Source organism: Phacochoerus africanus, chromosome 9 (assembly GCF_016906955.1).
Source record: "Phacochoerus africanus isolate WHEZ1 chromosome 9, ROS_Pafr_v1, whole genome shotgun sequence".
NCBI classification, from domain to species: domain Eukaryota; kingdom Metazoa; phylum Chordata; class Mammalia; order Artiodactyla; family Suidae; genus Phacochoerus; species Phacochoerus africanus.
This window is the reverse complement of record NC_062552.1, coordinates 75,581,030-75,602,952: the sequence shown is the minus strand read 5'-3', so window position 1 is coordinate 75,602,952 and position 21,923 is coordinate 75,581,030. Positions and strand designations below refer to the sequence as shown.

Below are 21,923 nucleotides of genomic sequence, written 5' to 3'. Positions count from 1 at the left end.
GTTGAAAATAAGATGATCATTTTCTCAACAACTCTTTGCAGGAGGTTCATGCTACTGAAGAGGGAGGAAGAGCCATTCCAGACTAGCAGGTGTTCTCTTATGACCCAGGCCTCCTGAACCTTTATTTTCTGAACAAGATCTGTACCACAGGGTTGCAGAGAATTCAGATTCCTTCCTCTTCTGTCAGCAGATTGACTCCTACAAATATGGCTTTGACTGTGTGTTCAGCCCTTCTTTCTTTGCTTGTCCAGGCATTGTGCTAAGCTGAGTCCATCAAACTCACTGAGCTTTCTTGGCATCTGCTCACTGTTCAAAACAGGACTGTTAGCATACACATTGGACCATTTCATTCTGCTGGTTTTAGACTCTGAGGCTATAGCTATGAAAGCTCTCTGTGGGGGTCTGCCTTGACCTTTACTGTCAGCTCTTCCTCATATAGGGGTCTGTAATTAGAGATGGCTCCTCATCTCATCAGAGAGAGTTGGCATTCTTATATTTTCTCAGTTGATTTTGGATAAGGTTCAAGAGAAGAGAGGAAAATCCTTTTTTTATTCATTCTATAATTTTAAAACCAGAAGTCTAACAGATGCAACTATGACATTTTTCCCTATCAAAGTCAAATTAATTCAGTAATTCTGTCATTCTCAGCCCAGACTTCAGCATGGATTAATTATCCACTGAACAAAGAACATAGATTCCTTGTTAATTATATCTAGAATTTTAGCTCAGTTTCTTTTACAAAAACATCCAAAATAATTTTAAAATAATCATTAGGCAATTAGGTTTGGTGATATGGTGATATGTTTGTACTCTATTTGTCTTTTTGCCTTTTTTTTAAACTCTATTTGTGATCACTATTGCTTCTAACATCCTGTTCTTTCCCTTTGGGTTCACTTTGCTTCATGGCGAAGAACATCATTTAGTAGTTCTTTCGGCAAGGGTGGGGAAGGGGCATATAATTTTTGGTTGCCTGAAAATATCTGTTTTTCTCTCACTTCTAAATTATAATTTAGCTGGGTGTGGAATTCTAGACTGACAGTTATTTCTGGAGATTGACTGACTTCTGGCATCTCTTGGTGCTGATAATGGCCATCAGTTTGTCCTTCCACTGTAGGAAACTTTATTTTTTAAGATTTTCTCTTTGTCCTCAGTGTTTTACTCCTTCATTATGTTTTCATCTAGGTATAGCTTTGAGTAAACTTCCAAGGGTGGCACTTGGTGTTATTCTCAACCCGAGTCTTCAGTTCTGGAAAACGTTTAGCCATTATCTTTTGGAGTATGGCTTTTTCACTTTGCTTGTATCTTCTTCAGAAATTCCTATGAGATGAAGGGTGGAGACTCTTCTGTCTTCCCCATGCACACCTCCTCCTAGGTGAAAGCATCCTTATTTTGCAATTCATTAATTCTTTGACTATAGTCAGTCTAGAGTTTATTCTAACAACTGGGCGTTATCTCGGACTCTGTTGTTTCATTTCCAGAATTCTTTCCTCTCCATACTACCTCATCTTTTGGTTTGTTTGGTGACATCCTGTTCTTTTTTTCCTAATTTCTGTATCTTTTCAGTATCATAAGCATACTTTAAAGTCATTTTCAAATTTCTCTGTTATTTTCATTTTATTTGGAGTAAATTCAGTTTCTGGCTTTTTTTTTTTTCCTTGATTTATCATACATTGTAGGATTTTAGTTAGTACAGTCTTCTTGAGTGGGAAATGTTAATTTCTCCCCTCTTCTCTCCACTACCTTGGTTCTTTCTCCCCTATGTGCAGTTTTATTGATTCTGGTTCTGGACCCTATAAAAACCAGGATTTAAAGTGATGGTCTGAGGCTCCTGTTCTGGGTGCTGTTGTGGATATCACAGCACCAGTGGTAAGTCAGTGGGCAGCTGGTGTTGGGTGGGAGACTATGTCTCCTTTCTGTTGCCTCCCAGGAATGCAAATAATTATAAGCCACTGCCCCACAGAGCAGTCGGTCAGGGCTTGTTTGTAGATTCCTTGTTTGGACAGAGAAGCCTTGATTCCAAGCCTCAGATGGGGCTTGGGTCTCCTGCTTTGCTTGGGGTATTTTTAGTCACTGTTATAGCACAGAATTCAAACTACCTCTTTCTATACCTGCAGCACAATAGTCAAGCAGCTTCATTCCTGCTAACTGCTTTGTGACTCTGTTCTGGTTCTGGTTTATGCAGTCTTAACTTTTTTCTGAAAGTGATGATTTCTTTTCCTTTATTCTATATATGGTGGTGCTGAAGAAGTCTCAATGTGAATTTACAATGTCAAACTCCTCTAATATTCAACTTTTATTTTTTATTTTTCTATATACACTGATGTTTACTAAATGTATTTTTTACATTATAGTTTATTACAATATTCTGTCACTTTCTGCCAGAATATTGTAATAAAACTATACACACACACACATTCTTTTTCTCCCGTTATTCTCCATCATGTTCCATCACAAGGGACTAGATACAGTTCTCTGTTCTATACAGCAGGATCTCATTGCTTATCCACTCCAAATGCAATAATTTGCATCTATTAACCTCAAACTCTCAGTCCATCCCACTCCCTCCCCCTTGGCAACCACAAGTCTATTCTCCAAGTGCATGAGTTTCTTTTGTATAGAAAGGTTCATTTGTGCCATATATTAGATTCCAGATATAAGTGATATCATAGGGTATTTGTCTTTTTCTTTCTGACTTCACTTAGTATGAGAGTCTCTAGTTCCATTCATGTTGCTGCAAATGGCATTATTTTGTTATTTTTTATGGCTGAGTAATATTCCATTGTGTGTGTGTGTGTGTGTGTGTGTGTGTGTGTATACACTACATCTTGATTCATTCAATTTTTAAAACATTCATTTTTATCTATATAATGATCCAGAAATTCTACAGTGCTCAGCAGTGATAATATTTTTCCATTTGTTCTCACCAGCCAACAAAGAAAAAGCTGATTATATCTTACTGACAGATTCTCTTATTTACCTAGGTCTGGTTAATTGGAAATAGATGGACCCAAATGATGAATTTCAATTTATTTTTTTAAACAGAGTTCAGAGCAGCAACAACTCATTGGTCCTGTTCATTATTATCTGTATTAGAACTTAAAACTTCACAGCTTTTTTACCTAATCTTAATCAGAGAAAAATCGAGCTATTGTGCATATGTTTACTCAGCTTTTAAGGGATGGAGCTGAGAAGTATAGCAGTCCAAAAGAGGGAATCATACTTTTGGAATTTTCTTAATCATCACTGAAGAAAGCTTTACCACATTGATCCAAGTCTTTTATTTCCCAAAAGAAGATTCATACATAACCCATTTTCAAAGGCTGCCTTTCCTAGGACTCCATCTTAGTTACCCATGCATGCTGCTAGCCTATAAATGTTATTATGCACAGGAGTTGAATATAAATGCACCATACTTTATATAGCTATAAAATTTGTGTATATCTTAAAATTCTACAAATAAAACTGTGATATCCTTTTAAAGGTAATGTAATTTCAAAGATGTGTTCCTAGCAGAAAAGAAAATATGATCTGAAAAATCATAGGAATGGGTAGCATGAAGAGAGTAAACCTCGTCAAATGCTTAACTGGAAAATAATAATGATAAAGCAATGAATGTTTTAATTTAAATGTTATGCTAAAAATACAACACTGACCAATGTCAAGATCCAGTTTCTTCACCTGTAAATAGGGATAACAACAGTTACTTTCCAGGATTAATGTAAACTAAAAAAATTTGCCTGGCATATAATAGGAACTCAATATGATGACCATCAGTGTTACCATCGTTAGCTAGCCTTTTTCCGAGAAGATAAGAAAAGTGCAAATACAAATACATATGACTGCATCTGAGGTACGGGACACTCTGAAAGCTATGGATCTCTGTATCTCCCCTCCCTCCTCTGTGCCCGACTGGAATTCAGATTACATATTAATAGAACAGGAGGGAAGGCAGGCCAACAGCAGAATTTAAAGAAAAAAATTAACTATAATAATATTAATATAATAATGAAAACAGCTACCACTACATTCCACAGTATTCCCTATGCACCATCTAAATGCTCATACTTGGCCTCATTTAAAAATCTTACATCAGTCATAAGCACTATTATTCTGTTTAAGAAGAAGTCAAGCTTACAGATTAAGTAACTGATTCACAGATAGTAAATGATAGATCAAAAATTCAAACCAGATGTGTGCAAAGTCTTTTTCTTTCTATTTTATTTTTAATTTTTTTTTTGTCTTTTGCCTCTTTAGGGCCACACCCGCGGCATATGGAGGTTCCCAGGCTGGGGGGTCTAAATGGAGCTGTTGCTGCTGGCCTACGCCAGAGCCACAGGAATGCCAGATCCCAGCCGCATCTGTGACCTACACCACAGCTCATGGCAACGCTGGATCCTTAACCCACTGAGCGAGGCCAGGGATCAAACCTGCAACCTCATGGTTCCTAGTCAGATTCGTTTCTGCTGCTCCACGATGGGAACTCTGTCTTTTTCTTTCTAATGTGCAACATACCATCCCAGGAAGACAAGGTTTAAGAAATACCACCAGAGGGAAGGAAGTACACACCCTGCCCAAGCAATACAGAAAGCGGTTGAATTAACATGCTAATTGCATTTTAGGTGTGCATGTTGGGTCACTTCTAAACATATACTGAATTAAAGAGATAAATCCAACCAGCTAAAGTGAACTTGTCTGATGAGGATGTGTTAAATACAGTTGACCTTGACATTTTATATTAAAGCTGAAGAGGAATTGTTAGTCTCAAGAGGAACACTACCAAGGTATTTACAAGTAGGGTATTAGGATCATTTTCTGAGGATGCAGGAAGGGAAATACCAAGGAAAAGGATGATTTTTTAACAAAACCAAATTGCCCACAACATATTCATCAAAAGCTTTAAATACGAAGACTTCCTAGAAATTTGTGAAGAACCTGTGTAATTATTAAGGAAAGTCAATTCTTTAAGTGAAGAGAAAGGGCCAAAGGATAAATATCTCAGTCCATAAAGTAAGGAACTTTTGGAAAATGTAGCACATGGCAAGCTCTTCCCCACTTAAGTACTGAGTCTTCCTAAAAACTTTAGGTATTTCTAAAATTTTTTTTTGGTTTTTTGTTTCTTGAGGGCCACTCCCATGGCATGTTGAGGTTTCCAGGCTAGGGGAAGAACTGGAGCTGTAGCCAGTGGCCTACACCACAGTCACAGCAACGCGGGATCCGAGCCACGTCTGCCACCTACACCATGGCTCACAGCAATGCTGGATCCTTAACCCATTGAGTGAGGCCAGGGATCGAACCTGTGTCCTCATGGATACTACTCAGATTTATTTCCGCTGAGCCATGATGGGAACTCCTGGTATTTCTAAATTTAAATGTCTCCAAGTATAATATATTAGTACAAGTAATTAGTACAAGTCTATAGGAGGTATTTAAAAGTGCATCTTGGAGTTCCCGTCGTGGCGCAGTGGTTAACGAATCCGACTAGGAACCATGAGGTTGCGGGTTCGGTCCCTGCCCTTGCTCAGTGGGTTAACAATCCGGCGTTGCCGTGAGCTGTGGTGTAGGTTGCAGACGCGGCTCGGATCCCGTGTTGCTGTGGCTCTGGCGTAGGCCAGTGGCTGTGGCTCCAATTTGACCCCTAGCCTGGGAACCTCCATATGCCGCGGGAACGGCCCAAAGAAATAGCAAAGAGACAAAAAAAAAAAAAAAAAAGTGCATCTTATAAAAGGAAAATTAAATGTAGGATATTACACAATAGTGTATATTATGGCTCTTAGAAAAATGGTATGGTGGGCAGAACACTAGCTTCTCAAAGATGCCCACATCCTAATTCCTAGAACCTGTGAATATGTTACTTTGCATGGTAATAGGGACTTTGCAGCTATGCTTAATTTAAGGATCTTCAGATGGGAAGATTATCTTGAATTACCCAGATCAACCCAATGTAAGCACAGGGGTCCTTATAAGAGGTAGGCAGGAGTGGAAAAGCCAGAGAGAGAGAGATTTGAAGATGCTACAGTGGGGACTCTGAAGATGGAGAACAGGACCACAAACCACACAATACTAGTAGCCCTCTAGAAGGTGGATAAGACAAGGAAACAAATTTTTCCTTAGAGCCTCCAAAAGGAACACAGCCTGACGACCCATTCTAGACTCTGACCACCAGAACTATAAGATAAAAACCCATGTTGTTTTAAGCCACTAAGTTTGTGGTAATTTGTTACAGCATCATTAGAAAACTAGTACAAAAGGCCATGATGGTAAACTTATTGTGGAGAGAAGATTAAAATACATATTATCTCTAAGACGTACATCTGCATTTATATAATGTAAACCTTTAAACAAGTACAGTATCTTATTCAAGTTTGAAAGTCAAAGGCATAAAGAAAATATACAAGGATTGTATAGTTATAACATAAAGACTTTCTTAAAACCTCAAATGTTTTTCCTGTCTTTTTCCTGGTATCTAAAAAACCTAAAATTCCTAGAAGCCAACCATCAGGACACACTTCTGGCTTTTATCATAGATGTGTGAATCTGCTCTGACCTTGGGAGAAACACCTCCCACCCCGCAACCCATTAAGTCTCAATCTCTTATAATGTGAACTGGAAAGACGATCAATAAAAGCAACCAACTGTGAAAATAAGGTCCTTAGGATTAGTAAAACACTGATAGAGGGAATAATATGTAATAGTATAAATAATCACAAGGAGATTAGATCTTGTGCAGTATTTATGTGTGAAGCATAGAATGCCCCTGACTTTGACCCATTACACTCTGTCCTGTTTCATTCTCTGAGTTATAAGGGACATGAAGCTGATCCTGATCAGAATGTTGTCAGTCAGTTCCAGTGAGGGGGATATTGATTCCACTTGAAGGTTATTTTCTACAGGGCATAGGATTTTAAGTAATTATGACAATTTACATTTTCCCAAAGTAAAAATATTCAGTTTCTGCTTATGTATATAAACTCAAAGAATACTCTCAGTCTTTCTTGCTACTGTCTTTTTGGCATGGACTACAAATTTAAATAAATGAAAAACAAATAGTTGCCTTCCCACTAATAGCATCCACCTTGTTTAAAAGGCATTCGTCATTTCACAGTTTCACCACTCGAAAGTTGGACAAAGAAAATAAGTCCCTTAGCCAGTGAAGACACGTCCCTCATTCTTTTCCTAAAGTGTATATTTTATCTGTGTAATGATATTCTTACTTTATTAGTTTCTGCCACTTGAAATCTTGCGATGGAAATGTTTATGCTCATTGTGCTCTCACAGTTAGAAAATATTAAAGATGTTCTTCCCCCTTCAGAGGTATGACCCACTGAATGGTTCACAGAACCTATCGTAGCCTCACCTTTGGATGAAGCTAGAACAAAACCCAAATTCAACCAACCAACCAAAAGCTAAGCCAGGGTTACTTTCCATTGACAATGAGAGGAGGCTACAGATGGACAGTGTGATGGATAAAGGTGAGCCAGAGCTTGCAGATGAGCTGTAGGGTTTGACAAGGCATCCTTGCTAGACCAGCCACTTCTATTACTTAGAAAACCATCATTACAGAGGAGGCTATTTTTTTTTTTTTTTTAAGTGGCAGCTTGCTCTTGCTCTCAAGACCCTAGAGCTTTTATTTTTTCTTCATAAATGAGAGTCTTTGGTCTGCTGGTGTCTCCAAGAGTCAATGGCAGGCTCCTTTCATTGGTCTTGCAGTAAACTAGCTCCTCAAAACCAAGGCGAAGGCATTCCGACTCAAGATTAAGCTTTCTTCCCTGTGCAAAACTAACCAGGAGTCTCATGTTTGGTTACAAAAGCGCTTTGGTGGAATTTCTATACTTGTTATTAGTTTAATTTGCATCTAACAGCATTTTCCTATATGGAAGAGCCACAGTAAGGCAATCCTTTCAGTTCTTCTCATAGTCCTTTAGCAGTCTGTCACATATTTTTCTCTGTATCTTTGAATGGCTGACCTAACATTGTGCCTGGGAGATTTCCTTCTGACATCTTAAAGCCCTAATGAGTGGCCATCAAAAAGTTTGTTTATTTACATAATGATAAATTTATTTCATTTTCCACATTTGCTATGGTTGCTAGAAATGGGATACCCATGATGGTTGCCAGATAAAATATAGTACACTCAGTAATATCTGAATTTCAGACAAACAATGGATAATTTTTTAGTTGTCCCAAATAGTGCATGGAATATAGTCATACTAAAAACTTATCCATTGTTTATCTGAAATTCACATTGTATTGTGCATCTTCTACCTTTGCTTCCTAAATTTGGTAATCCTAATGCTCTTGCTTCTTGCAGGACACCTGAGGCACTCAACTGTGGGTAGGCATAGTACAAGCAGAAGGGTGAGAACTGTTTGGTCTTGATAATTCTCCGACTTCAGATGTACATCACTATCCAAATTTCAAGTAACTGCTTGTGATAAATTTAGTGACTTAGTTCTTTCTATTTTAATGATCAGATACAAGGCGGAATTTTTTAAAAGTTCAGGCTATAATGCAAAAAAAAAAATGTTATTTACCCCTTGACTAAAAGTTTTAGAAATCTCATATACCCAGGTAGTTTCTCAGGTACTATGCACAAGTTCCTTACCTCTGGTCCAGGTAAGGAATAGGGCAATGGCTTTCAACCCTGAAGATTATCTGGTCTGTTGTCCAAAAGGTGTGTGTTCTGAGGGGGTATTCCCAGAAGTGGGAATCGATTTGACAAAACACTAAACGACCATTTTTAGAACCAGTTATTGTTCTTGAGAATTTACAACTTCTCTTCACTAAAATTCCAAGTAATTTTTAGTCCTTGATGCTACAGCACAGCAACAACTTTTAAATGCCAGCTGATGATGGGGTTTTTATTGGTCTATGTGAACTAAGAAAAACAAGGACCAGATGTAGTAAGTTTTTCATAAAAGTAAATGTTTCCAATTTAAGGAACAGCCCTTTATTCTCAGAGATTATGTCCTTATTATCTTTTGGTATTAAAGCAAACTTTCTTTTGTGAAATTATGGTGATATCAGATACGAAGATTTAAAAAAAAAATCTTACATAGAAAATTGGTTGGCAGACTTATGGCTCCCAAATTCTTTAAGAAATTGTACTTGTCTGTAAACTGAAAAGTATGGGCATCATGCAGCATGCCTTTTATGTCCATTTCAGAATACCACTTCATATCTAACAATATTAAACAATTTTATCTCTGATGCATGTGTCTCTTTTTGGCTGTGTAAAGAGAACTGGACTCAAAGAAATACTGTAGGTTGAAGATACGTTGGTGGAAAAAGAACATTGCTACTCTCTTATGAAGTTCAGAAAACATATATTAGGTTTTTTATTTCCTACAAGAAGAACTGAGTTATGTGTCCTGACCTCTGGCACAGTGTCACTCAATATATTTTAAACATCGTTGTTTTGGTGAAGTCAGCAGTAACATATGCATTCTCTAAATGTCAAACATAAAATGCAACACATTCAGCATTCTATAGACCATGGCAAAAAACTGCATTCTGGGCATTTGAAATGTCTGTAATATAGCTCAGTTCATTCCCACTTGGAAAAAAGAAATTACTTTTTTTTTTTTTTTTTGCAATTCTTATGGCCAACGTGGATTAGGAAAGCTCAAGAATATTTTCTCACTTCTTTCATAAGAAAGGGCTTTTGATAAATATCCTGTAAGAAATCATGTAACATTATGTTTAGGCATATTATAATTTCCATATTTTTAAATAGGATATTCACACATGTGCTGGCATTTTGCAAAGATCCCATCTGATTGAATGTTTAAAATTCACTTTAATCCCTACACCCTTCCTTCAAGGTATATGTTGATATCCATGATACTGAAAAGCACAGAGAGGCTGAGTGTTAAGTGAAGCAGCTTAGAGAAAGTTACAAAGCTAATGAGTGATGTCATCAAAGGCAGGGTTAAGTGAATCTAGTCTGTGTTCTTTTCACTATATCAAATTGTGTGATTATGTGTTCTGGGTTGATTCTGAACGTGGCAATGCTTCTCATCTACCGCAGATTATTTAGCCGTGGGATAGACAAAATATGTTCATAATCATTGTCGTGACAGTAAATGGTGCCTCGGAAGTACCCTTATGTAGCTTTGGTTTGGCTCAATATTTTGATGGAGAGAGATGATTCAAAAGGCATTTAATGCACAAAGTCACTTTGGGCTCAGGATGACTAACCATAACCCACCAGCTGTTTCACAGCATGCATTTCAGAGTAGCTTACAGTCAATGAGCAATGAAAAAGAGAAAATCACATCTGTGACCCAATTTTTCTTTAGTTACTAGTCATTTATATTATGCAAAGAATTGGAGGGAACCTAAGGAATGAGTCCTGGGTTACTTCCATTTTCTTACTGAAAATAAAAGCATCTGTTTTTGATTTACCTTGTGTGAATAAGATAAAGTAGAATGACCAAATCGGAAGATATGAGAGAGAACACAGAATGCCCAACACAATGATTGGTAATGTTGTCCTAAATTTTAAAAAATACAGAAAAGATTCATATCGAGGAACATTTCATAGCTTCTGCTACAGTGTCCTGCTCCTAAGAGCACTGAGCCAGTGTCAGATGGTTATGTTAACAGTCCAAGTAGCACCGTAAACATCAAACTTGGGTTTGATGCAGTAGTTACACTGGTGGGATCCCAATAACCATAACCAAAAAGTCCTCTAAACTGAGCTTTTCCAATTGTATACTGTAAATATATAAACCATTATTTTTTATTGATTCATAATTTTTGCTTTCTCTTCTATTTCTTAGTCTCTCCAAAAAGTTCCTCTAAAGCAAGTCTTAAATAAAATATCATGCTGTGCAGGAAAAGATGATGTTGGCTGCAACGAAGAGGATGGAGTGATGGGAGAGTGGTTGCTAAGTATGTGGACATGATTAAAATCATTAACAGAGATTTCTAGAGATCTTCCAAAAAGAATTTTTAATTTGAGCTTCGTAAACATCTTGTGAATTTGGTGTTATCGCCTCTTCTGCTTGGCTGAATCAATATAAGGAGAAGAAGACCTATGCTTATTGAGGGAACTTGGAAGTCCGGGTTTCCACTCAATGGATGGGGAATAAGAAAGAAGCCTTGGCTAGGGTACCAGCATCAGCCCTTATTAGCTGTAGAGTCTCAGCTGAGTTCCTCATAAATCACTTCCCTTGTTTGTGCAATGGTAGAGGATAACCGAAGTTTGTTACTTTGTTATTTCCTCAAGGGTAACAAAAACTCACTGGAGGAACTATGACATGGATTCCTCTAGATTTAAAGAAATATCAGAAACACTTCCTGACTCTCTCACAACAGTGAAGCAGCTAAGCAGTCTGGCCTTGACCACGGCTCTGCTCTACATGTTATCAAGAAGCAACAATACAGTGGTTTTAATACAATTTAATTGGGTTTGTGAATCATTATCTCTAGTGTGTGTCTCTGCACCTGTGCACACATCCCTGAGTATATTCAAGTTTGAGAAATAGGGGCAAAATTACACATGAATTTATTCTCTCTCTCTTTTTGGGCATGTCCAAGTTTTTGGCATGTGGAAGTTCCCAGGCTAGGGATCGAATCCTGCCACAGAAGTGACCCAAGCCACTGCAATGATAATACTGGATTCTTACCCACTGAATTTATTCTTAAGAAATAAGTTCCCGTTGTGGCTCAGTGGTTAATGAACCCGACTAGTAACCATGAGGTTGTGGGTTCAATCCCTGGCCTTGCTCAGTGGGTTAAGGATCTGGCATTGCTGTGTGCTGTGGTGTAGGTTGCAGAGGTGGCTTGGATCCCACATTGCTGTGGCTGTGGTGCAGGCCAGCACTTGTAGCTCTGATTCGACCCCTAGAACCTCTGATTCGCCTGGAAACCTCCATATGCCACTGGTGGGGCCCTAAAAAGACAACAAACAAACAAACAAACAAAAACAAATAAAAGAAATAAGCGACTCTTTTCATTGTGCTCATGGTCAGAGCATGTGTTGGCGTGTGAGGTTCACATCCCACAAAGCCATTATTCATTGACAGAAAACATTAAAACAGGAGGAAGACATAAAAATTGTGGCAAATGTTAACAGATTCTGTTTGAGAACTGTATTAATATATCTGAATTAAGACCAACCACGTCTACCACTTTTTTTTTCCCCATAAGAACCCTGTTAGGATGCGTACAAGTGCTCTTTGTGCCAACATTTGTTACCTCACCTTGCCCATGTCCAGACCCTGGACCCTCACAAGGTGAAATATTCTCATACCTCATCCAGCGACGCCCCCTGTGTTGTTTGAGAGAAAAGTACCATACCAAGTCACAGTCTGACCCCAGAGGTTCTGTTCCACCCAGGGGAATCCAGAGTAGAGCCGTTCAGTTCTCCTTTAGCATATCAGTCAGCTGGGGCAAATGAGGGCCAGCCTGCTACAAAGGAGACATCAGGGACATCCGTGTCCCTGGAATTCTAATAGAGCTCAGAAATCTGGGCATCGTACCTTCACCTGAAGGTCTGCACATAGACTGACAATGCTTAAGAAACACCCTTTGATGATAAAAATACATAGCACTCCAAAATAGGCTGCTTTGTGGAAAAACAACCTGCCACACTCCAAATTCTGAATACAGCTAACATTGAAATGAAATGGTCCGGATTAGCTATTGCAATAAGAACTTATTTCTTCCTGCCCTTGTATGTCTGTCAGTTGTTAACCATCTTTAAAACACAGCTCAGCCATCACCCTGGTGCACTGCACTGTCTTATACCTGTTCACACTTGATGTCCCTCCAGGAAGGGAAGTAAAATTGGCAAGAGTGCCACCTCGGTTGTTGGATGACCACATGTAGCTTGGGACCTGACAAGGTGCTGAGCAAATGCTTGTGGAACCAGCTGGGCTTCAAACAATCTAGGTGGAGCCCACCAGGCAATAACTCACATAGAACGGATGAAAGAGAGAGGCAGCTGAATGAGGAAGTCTAGGGTGTTGGGGCTCCGAATTCGAGAAAAGTGCTAGGCCATGCTTCACTTTAAATAGAACCTTGCCTTCAAGAATAAATCATTTTTTTGCAAGTAATTTATAATACTTATTAAAAAAGAAAATAAGTTTACAAAGCATCTGTTTTGTGGGGCTAACACAGAAATCACCAACACCGTGAAAGATTTCCTTAGTTTAGCCTATTAGGCATCAAAATCATAGGCAAACAGTCATCACTACAGAAGGTCAGTGTAAATAAAATAGCATCAGGGAGCTACATGGGATTTTCTCACAGTTTATTAAGAAGCATGAAGAAAGCAAAGCAAGGTCCCCCTTGGGACTTTGACTTAATGACAGGTCTGTTCTAACTAAATGCTACTGTTTGGGGCAGACCATGATTTTTAAAAAAAAAATAGTTCTTAAAATACATTAGTTGAAAGCAAGTCTCTCTTCTGGAGTCTAAGTTCTACATGTGTGATTAACTCCTTCCAGGCATCTTTGAAGGAGTTCCCTGGTGCCCTAATGGTTGAAGATTTGGTGTTGTCACTGCCGTGGCCTGGGTTTGATCCCTGGGCCTGGGAACTTCTGTGTGCCGTGGGCATGGCCAAAAAAGTCATCTCTGAAGTATAAATGTTCTATCATATGTATAACAGTATATCATCATCTCTGCCTGTAATAAACAGAAAAAAGGTACTCTCGCTGAAGAAGTAAATAGGACCCACATGAACCCAAAACTTCATCTTTAGGGCCCCGTCACTCATGATACCATGTGACATTCCAGCAGTCAGACTGGCTCCACACCTCTGCCTTCCATCTCTATGGGGTGCTTGGTAGCTTAGGGACCCCACAATTGAATGAATGGTTTTGTATTTTTCAAGACGATTGACCTTTAATGAACTGGAAGAGAGGTAGGGTGGAGGTCAGGAATGCTCAAGGGGCTTGAGGACAAAGTTCTCTGACCACCCAGAGAAGAGAAGATGCCTGCAAAGATGCTGACTAAGGCAGAAGAAACCAGTGCGTCTCCCCTTCACACCTGCTTAGAGCACCCTGCCCTCTTTCAGTTTATGAGAGTCTTCACGTCTGTAGACTCTGGACATGTCTCCTGGATCCTGTAACCAGCACCAGAGGATCAAAGCTCCCTAGTCTGTCCTTTGGAGATAAGGAAATATCATGTTCAGAGGAGAGAATTTTATACAAGCCAAGGAAATTATTTCTGTGTGACTGACTTTCCCCAAGGGAAGAAGAAAAACATGGTCATATGGGATATACACAATCAGAAAATGTAAGAAAAGAACTGTACAGAATTAAAGATGCTTAAATGATAATCCTATTTGAATTGGTATTAAAGAAAATGTGGTTCATGGTACCTGGCCTTATATTTAGGTCTTTAATCCAGTTGGAGTTTATTTTTGTATATGGTGTTAGAAAGCATTCTATTTTCTTTTTTTACATGTGGCTGTCCAGTTTGCCCAGCACCATTTATTGAAGGCCAGATACTATAAAACTCCTAGAGGAAAACATAGGCAGAACGCTCTTTGACATAAATCACGGCAACATCTTGTTTGACCCATCTCCTAGAATATGACGATAAAGACACAAATAAAACCAATGGGACCTAATTTAACTCAAAAGCTTTTTGCACAGCAAAGGAAGTCATTAAAAAAAGGAAGAGACAACCCACAAAATGGGAGAAAATCTTTGCAAACAATGCAACAGACAAGGGCCTAATCTCCAAAATATATAGACAACTCATACAGCTCAATGACAACCAAAAAACCCCAGCCCAATTAAAAATGGGCACAAGACCTATATAGAACATTCTTTAAAGAAGACATATTTCGTGAAAAAATGTTCAGCATCACCAATTATTAGAGAAATGCAAGTCAAAACCACAGTGAGGTACCACTTCACACCAGTAAGAATGGCCATCATTAACAAGTCAACAAATAACAAATGCTGGAGAGGGTGTGGAGAAAAGGATACCCTCCTTCATTGTTGGTGGGAATGTATATTGGTACAGTATGGAGATACCTCAGAAAACTAAATATAGAACTACCATATCACCCTGCGATCCTACTGTCAGGCATCTATCTCAAGAAAATTTTCATTGAAAAAGATACACGCACCCCAGTGGGCACTGCAGCACTATTCATGATAGCCAAGACATGGAAACAACCTAAATGTCCATCGACAGATGAATGGATTAAAAAGACGTGGTCCATGTATGCAAGGGAATACTACTTAGTCATAAAAAGACAAAATAATGCCATTTTCAGCAACATGGATGGAACTAGAGATTCTCATACTAAGTGAAGTAAGCCAGAAAGAAAAAGACAAATACCATATGGTGTCACTTATTTGTGGAATCTAAAATCATGGCACAGATGATCCTGTCTACAAAACAGAAGGAGATCATGGCTAAGGAGGGCAGACTTATGGTTTCCAAGGGGGACGGGGGAGGGAGAAGATGGGTGGGCAGTTCGAGGTTTTTGGATGCAAACTGTTACATTTGGAATGGATGGGCACTGGGGCCCTGCTGTACAGCACAGGGAACTGTGCATGATTGGGTCACTCTGCTGTACAACAGAAACATGAAGAAACATTTAAATCAACTATACTTTAATAATAAAAAAAGAAAAGTGTGGTTCAGTGGCAGTCAGGCGGATGTCCTTCAAAATCACTGGGCTTCACTTTTCCCAGTGATGGGGTTGGACCAGAAATACAGTTATCGAAGAGGCTTAGTGAGTGGCCAGGGCTCCAGCATCTCCCTTATTCCCTCCCTCCCTCTCATCTCTTTAACATTTTCAAGTTCTAATGATCAAAAACAAGCAAACAAAAAGCAAGATGACTTTAAAGCTCCCGGATGATTCCAGCATTCGTAGGACACAAAAAATTGCTTAAGTATTATTATCTTAATGATATGCCTGTGATAAAAGTAGGTAAAAAGTTAAAACTGCCCATAATCTCTGGCCTTCTCCTCTTGGCTCCCTTTTTAAATACCTAATAATGTGCAGGCTAAAAAAGTTCCAAAAATCCCTGCACAACTCCAGGGGGCAACATTCCTACTAAAGACAATGTTACCGGTGTTCCCTGGAGCGTCCCACACAGCGGCTGCAAAGAAGATGCTTTTAGAGTGGAGAGAGGCTGTGTTTGAATCTGAGCTCTGCCACCTGAGGACAAAGACAATATATATGCCCCTTGGCAGGCTGTTTAATAATCTCTCTGCCTCTATTTCCTTATCTGTAAAATGGAGATAATAAATTGCATTTCTCAAGGCTGCTGTAAAAACTGAGATAATGGATTTAATGAACCTGGTGGAGGACAGCACACCAACATCAACATTAGTTCTCTAACATCACAAGATCTATCACATTTCCCATATAGAAAACATCTCTGTCTAGCACTTGTGGCCCATACCGTAAGGACAGATCAAAAGACACTGCGAAATCTGGAACAGATCTCATCTGCTGAAGATGGGGTAGGTACCCTAAAAGTTAAAGGGTCAGAATGTAATCACCCAAAAATTATGCAATCTTTAAGTCTCTGAATTGGGATAACTGGCTGAAAGGAAGACTAATCAGCATGTTAATTAAGTAGGGTGTGTTGCTACAACTGCTATCAAGGATAAGCAGCTGTTTAAATAAGACAGGCTGTACTCATTAAGGACTTATGTGCTGCCAACAAATTACAATGTACTTAATTCAAACATTTTTGCCTCCCTTGGGAATCCAGAACTAGTCAGTATTTCACTGCACTAACTCTTTCATTTGATTCTTAAGAAATGATTAACCTACACAAGGCAGCTGTAGCTTAGGAATTAGAGATTCTCCAGTGATAGTGCTGAGAGGGATTTTAGACATGATCTAGTCTAACCTCCACATGTTACCCACCAGGGAAAACTGAGGTCTAAAGAAGGTGAGAGCCACACCTATGGTCATGAAAGGCAGAGTCAATTCTGGCACTTGGTCTCATTAACTTAATCATTTTCTTACAACAGGAAATCAAATTTTAGATTTATGCAATACGCATACCAACAACTTAACATTGCTTATATGGTTTCCTATCTCAACTCATCATAATTTGGGGTTTAAAGAGCAGCAGAGGTATCAAAAGATTGGGTCAATGACAGAAGCAGCTGGGTAGGAATGGGTGGGAAGGTCTGAGGATACTTGAGAAGGTAATGCATATGGAAAAGCTCTTAGGGACCTGCCAGTCTTGGGTTTGGGCAGTGACAATTAGGGTCTATTAAGAGTCCAACTATAGAATAATTTTCTACATCCAAGACATAGCAAAGTGACGAGCTCACAGCAGGTACTTGGTACTTACAGGTATATGACTGGATGATGAGCCAAGAATGAATGAAGGCATGAAAGAGCCTATTTGTTCTGAGAGAAGAAACGACAGCTTTAGAGGTGACAGAGAAGAGGGCTCCCTAGCACCACCCCAAAGGAAGGAGGAGAAGCATCTGGAAGCTCTCCCTACCCTCCACAGGAAGGAGGTGGCTTGCTTCCCTCGCAGGGACAGTGGAGTGCGTCTGTGCCCCCCCTTGCTTCCCCATCACATCTCCATTCTGAGGAAATGTAGTCGTCCCCATGGAAGTGCTTCTGCTTCCGATGCTCTCTGCTCCCAGGGTGGAACCTGGAGGAGTGGGATGCTCAAGGGAAGTCTATGTCCCAAGGGAACAGAGATTTCAAATCCACATGTCACACTGTTTCTAGGAGACTCGGCTGAAATGCCAGCCAGGCGAGCTACTGACCATACTGATACTGACGGAGAAAATATTTTATAGCAAGGACTTAAGATCAGGGAATACATTTGATTCTAGCACAGCAGAGAAAATCCCAAGGAAGAATGAGGGAAAGCTGGGATTTCCTGGCCAGTTTTCCAGTCCCTGAAAATGTGGCCATCTGTGATCCTCAGCAGGGTGCTCTCACCTTCAGACCAGTCTGTTAGGGCTGGACCTTTGAAGCAGGATTCGTCTGAACAGCCGATGGCAGCACAGACATGATGGAAAGTTTTATCTCATTATAGTTCCCAAACAGTAAGAAGTTTGTTTGATAGTTCCTCTCCTTTCCACATGCATGTCTAATCTTTTTTTCACTTCTGTACCATAGGATGTGGCTACTCCAAACAAAACATGCACTTATTACTTATTATATTGTCCTAGAACTATACAGAGAAGCTATAACACAAGCGTCTGCATCAGTGTCTGCGAGAGACCTTTCGAGGTTCACCTCATGTGAGCCTGTTCCTTTTTAAGAGGAACATGGACATTTCAGTGGACAGTAAAGAGGTACTGACAGTGTCTTCTCCACACAACACTGAGCAGACCGATGGCAACATGACAGTGTGCACAGCGTCGCTGGGTCGGAATAACGGATTCTGCCTCATGTTCACGTGAAAAATACATACAGCTCAAGGGGACGATGCAGTGTCCCTCATGTGACTTTTGCTTGACATTTGATGAAGACAAAGTCGGTACATTTTTGAAAAGGTGCTTCCAAAACCAGGAGAACAGGTCCGTGAAAAGACCAGTGATACAAACACTCTTCCTCAACTCAGAGTGACGGGCAAGGCTTCTATATTTTTAGCATAGTTTCAATTCTCAAAACAGAAATGCCACCTAAAGCAGTGCGCTAAGCACCCTCTAAATGTTTCTCATTACGCTGCCAAGGCTGGTACTCGCCCCGTTAGGCTGGCTCCCTCATCGCAACTTAGCTCTGCCTGCCGCTCAAGGAAGAAACGTGAGACTAGTTGCTATTGGAAAGAGAGGGACTACATCTGTCGGAACGGTCACATTAATATTTGTGAAATATCTTGAGAAATACTAGGAATTCTGTTTTTAGCACAGAAAGCAGGGTTCTGTGATGAAATTACAGAAATGGTAGCGAAGAAACCAAATGGAAAGGCTTTTCTAATCAAGGGATGAGTTTGTTTTCATAGTACAAATAATCTTAACCAAGCAGTGAATTCCTCTAAAAAGATCAGCTTTTGGAAACGAATGAAAACAGCACCGCGGCTAGATGAGCATGCATGAACTCCGAATGACCCTCATGCAGTCTAGCTCTGAGCACCTTGATTTTTTTTTTTTTTTCTGGTCTTGAGGCTGTCGAACTCCTAACTCTTAAGTAAAAGTGAGTCTAAGGAAACAGGATGACTAAAGCCAAATAAATGCCCACTCACCTCCCATGATTTTGGACTGGCAGTTGATAAACTCCGGCTTCCTGTCTGTGAGGTAGCGCTGGCAGGTGTGGTGGAGGATCTGGAAGAAGGTGCATTTTTCCGAGGCTGTGCTGGCTACCCACTGGTCAAAAGCATTTTCAAACAACAAATCAAACTCGGCAGAATCCTGGAGAAGACAGTGAAATAGTGACTGATCTATAAAACCTGCTGCTTCCAGTTGACCACATCAAGAGACTTGTAAAGGCTAAAATGCTTTGCAAAGACTTTTGGTCCTAATCACAAGACTCATCGTTATGAGCACCTCGGTGTGTGGAGAGGACACCTTTCTCTGTTTATCAGGCAAACCTCAAATCTCACAGTATTTTTAGATGTCCCCAGGAAGCTAAGAGCTCAGAAGTTCCTTTAGTTTAACTGCCCATCAGCTTGTGTCAGAATTCAGACGACACATTGTCTTTCCAATTACTTGGAAAAGGCTTCCTTCAGGTTCTTGGCACTGAACAGTATTAATCTTGTCCTCAATATTTGGGAGTGAAAGATTACCCTGTATCATTTCAGTGTACAGTTACCTTTTACATTTTATTTTTCCTCCTTATTGATGTCTTTTACGGTGAATGCGTGTGAGCAAAGGGAATGTACTTGGCAGAGATAACGCAGCCATGAAAGAGTTCTCTCATTTGGTCTGAGAGAATCCCAATATATCATTCTTTAGGGTGCTCGTCACTTATCTGACTTTGGTAAATAAACCTCTTCACTGGTGGCCTTTGGAGATAAATGGAGCATTGATGACATGTTTTTTCATATTGACAACCATAGACATGCTTATATGAACTCTGCTCTTTGCACTTGGCTGCTGAGCGTATGACTGGAGGCAGCATTTCTTCAGTATGCATCCCCTTAGGTGCCTCCATCAAACACGGTGAAAAGATTTATAATTTCCCAGAAGAAGGGCACAGGACTCACGAAGTCTTAGCCACGTAACGGAAATGGAGAAATAGCCTTGTGAAAAATGACTCAGACAACCACCACCCTGCCAAGGTCGATGAGAGAGTCATTGAGTGAAAAGAACACCTTCGCTCAGCACTGGACAGTTCACTCACCCGATTAGGATCGATGCCATTAACCTGGCGAAGCTGCTCAAGCATCCACTGTGATCTCCGTACAAACGACGTGGAGCCTTCAAACTGTTTGACCTTCGTGATGGATGCCTGCGTGGGTTTCTTGTTTGTCACTGCCGAGAAAAGACCACTCAGATTAGTGGGTGTGCAGGGTGGTTTGGGTGCTCCTTCAGGGGTGTTTCTATCTTCTATCTATATGCATATGTGCAATGAGAGAAAGATTTTATATATATATATATATATATCTCTTTGTGTGTGTGTATGTGTGTGTAGAGAGAGAGAGAAATATACATCTGTGTGTATATACATGTGTGTGAGTATGGGGTGGGGGAGAGTGGGGAGGGAGAAGGAGAGAGAAATACAGAGAGAGAAAGAGAAAATTCAAATGAATGAACATGTGTGTCTTTAGTGAGAGATGGACTCCAAAGAAATAGAAGTTATCATCTGCACCCTCAAGCAGCTACAACATAATTATAACTGTACGGGCAGCTTCATTTCTGGCTTCATCCACTCACAAGGAACACGCGCAGGAAGGATTAACACCAAGCGCCTCTAAGGGAGGCTATAAATGCACAATGATGGCCAGCAGGGAAGGCAGCACATAGGGGTGATAGGCATTGGGGGTGGGGTGGGGTGGGAAAGGCTGCGTTTTAAAGAGAGTGCAGGTTATGGTTTGCCTGGGGAACTGCAATGCACATTTCTAATTTTATAGTCCAGTGTAAATATTCCAGGCTTTAGTGATAAGAAGTAATATCTCACACACAGAAAAAAAGAGAACTATTTGGCTTGAAGGTAGAGTCGGGTTTGTATCTCGTTTGCATCTGATTGTAACTGTATTTGACATTCTGGGAACCACACTCCCACCCCTGCCCATCCCCCACCCCATATGAATTCCTGAGGTCACCACACCTGCAGGGCCAAGACAGTCCTCTCAGCCTTAGTCAGTTCTCCGTTCCATGCTGAGGATGGACCTTGTCACCTCTCAGACAGAGGTCAAGCACTAGTCACCAGGAGAGTCACTGTGAATACTTTCTCTGCCGGCTAACTTTGTGACTTAGAGCCTCAAGGGAGAGGACATAGTTGAGCATTTTAAAAGGGTTTTCCTAAAAGCTCCTCCTGAGCCCTGGCTGTAGGAATTGTAAGACTAAATAGAAACATGCTATTCAAGGAATGAGGAAAGGCAGAAAGCACCCCTCGTCGTAATGAATGCAATCCTAGTGAGACTGTGCAACAGTGGCAACTCTTAGTTTCAAATAAGATCCCACACTTTCAAATGCCCATGCAAATGCTCAACAGATGGCAAAAAAGAAGGCTTGTGGGATGAGAGACAGAAAACACCTATTCCAGTCACGGCTGGTGTAAGAAGGCTCTCCTTCATGTATACGAGAGTTTAACCCAGCTCATTTCCTGGCTTAAAGCAGGAAAGCAGCCGCCAAAGAGGAAAGAAATGTGGGCACGGTGCCTCTAGTTCTGGTGAGCACCCTATGTTTCTAGGACTGGGCTGCTTTTAGGGTCTCAGGACAATCTCCTCCCTTTGCTCCTAACCAGATTTTAGCAAACGTTAAAAAAAAAAAAATCAAATAATGCTGGGGTTTACTGCCCATTACTTCAGTTATATTTGGCTAAAAGCTTATGAAACATTTCACAGCAATTACATTTCCTT

At 40.1% G+C, this 21,923-nt stretch overlaps 1 protein-coding gene across 5 annotated transcripts in view; it reads right to left on the bottom strand.

Annotated features, from left to right (window-relative positions):
- Positions 1 to 21,923, bottom strand: part of STXBP6 (syntaxin binding protein 6) — a 251,503-nt gene that overhangs the window by 31,018 nt on the left and 198,562 nt on the right. For all 5 annotated transcript variants that reach the window (XM_047795255.1, XM_047795252.1, XM_047795253.1 and 2 more), the window contains 2 exons: positions 20,243 to 20,373; positions 19,146 to 19,311 (listed from right to left, as the gene is read on the bottom strand). In XM_047795255.1, the coding sequence (XP_047651211.1) occupies positions 19,146 to 19,311; positions 20,243 to 20,373 (297 nt within the window). The remainder of the gene's footprint in view (positions 1 to 19,145; positions 19,312 to 20,242; positions 20,374 to 21,923) is intronic.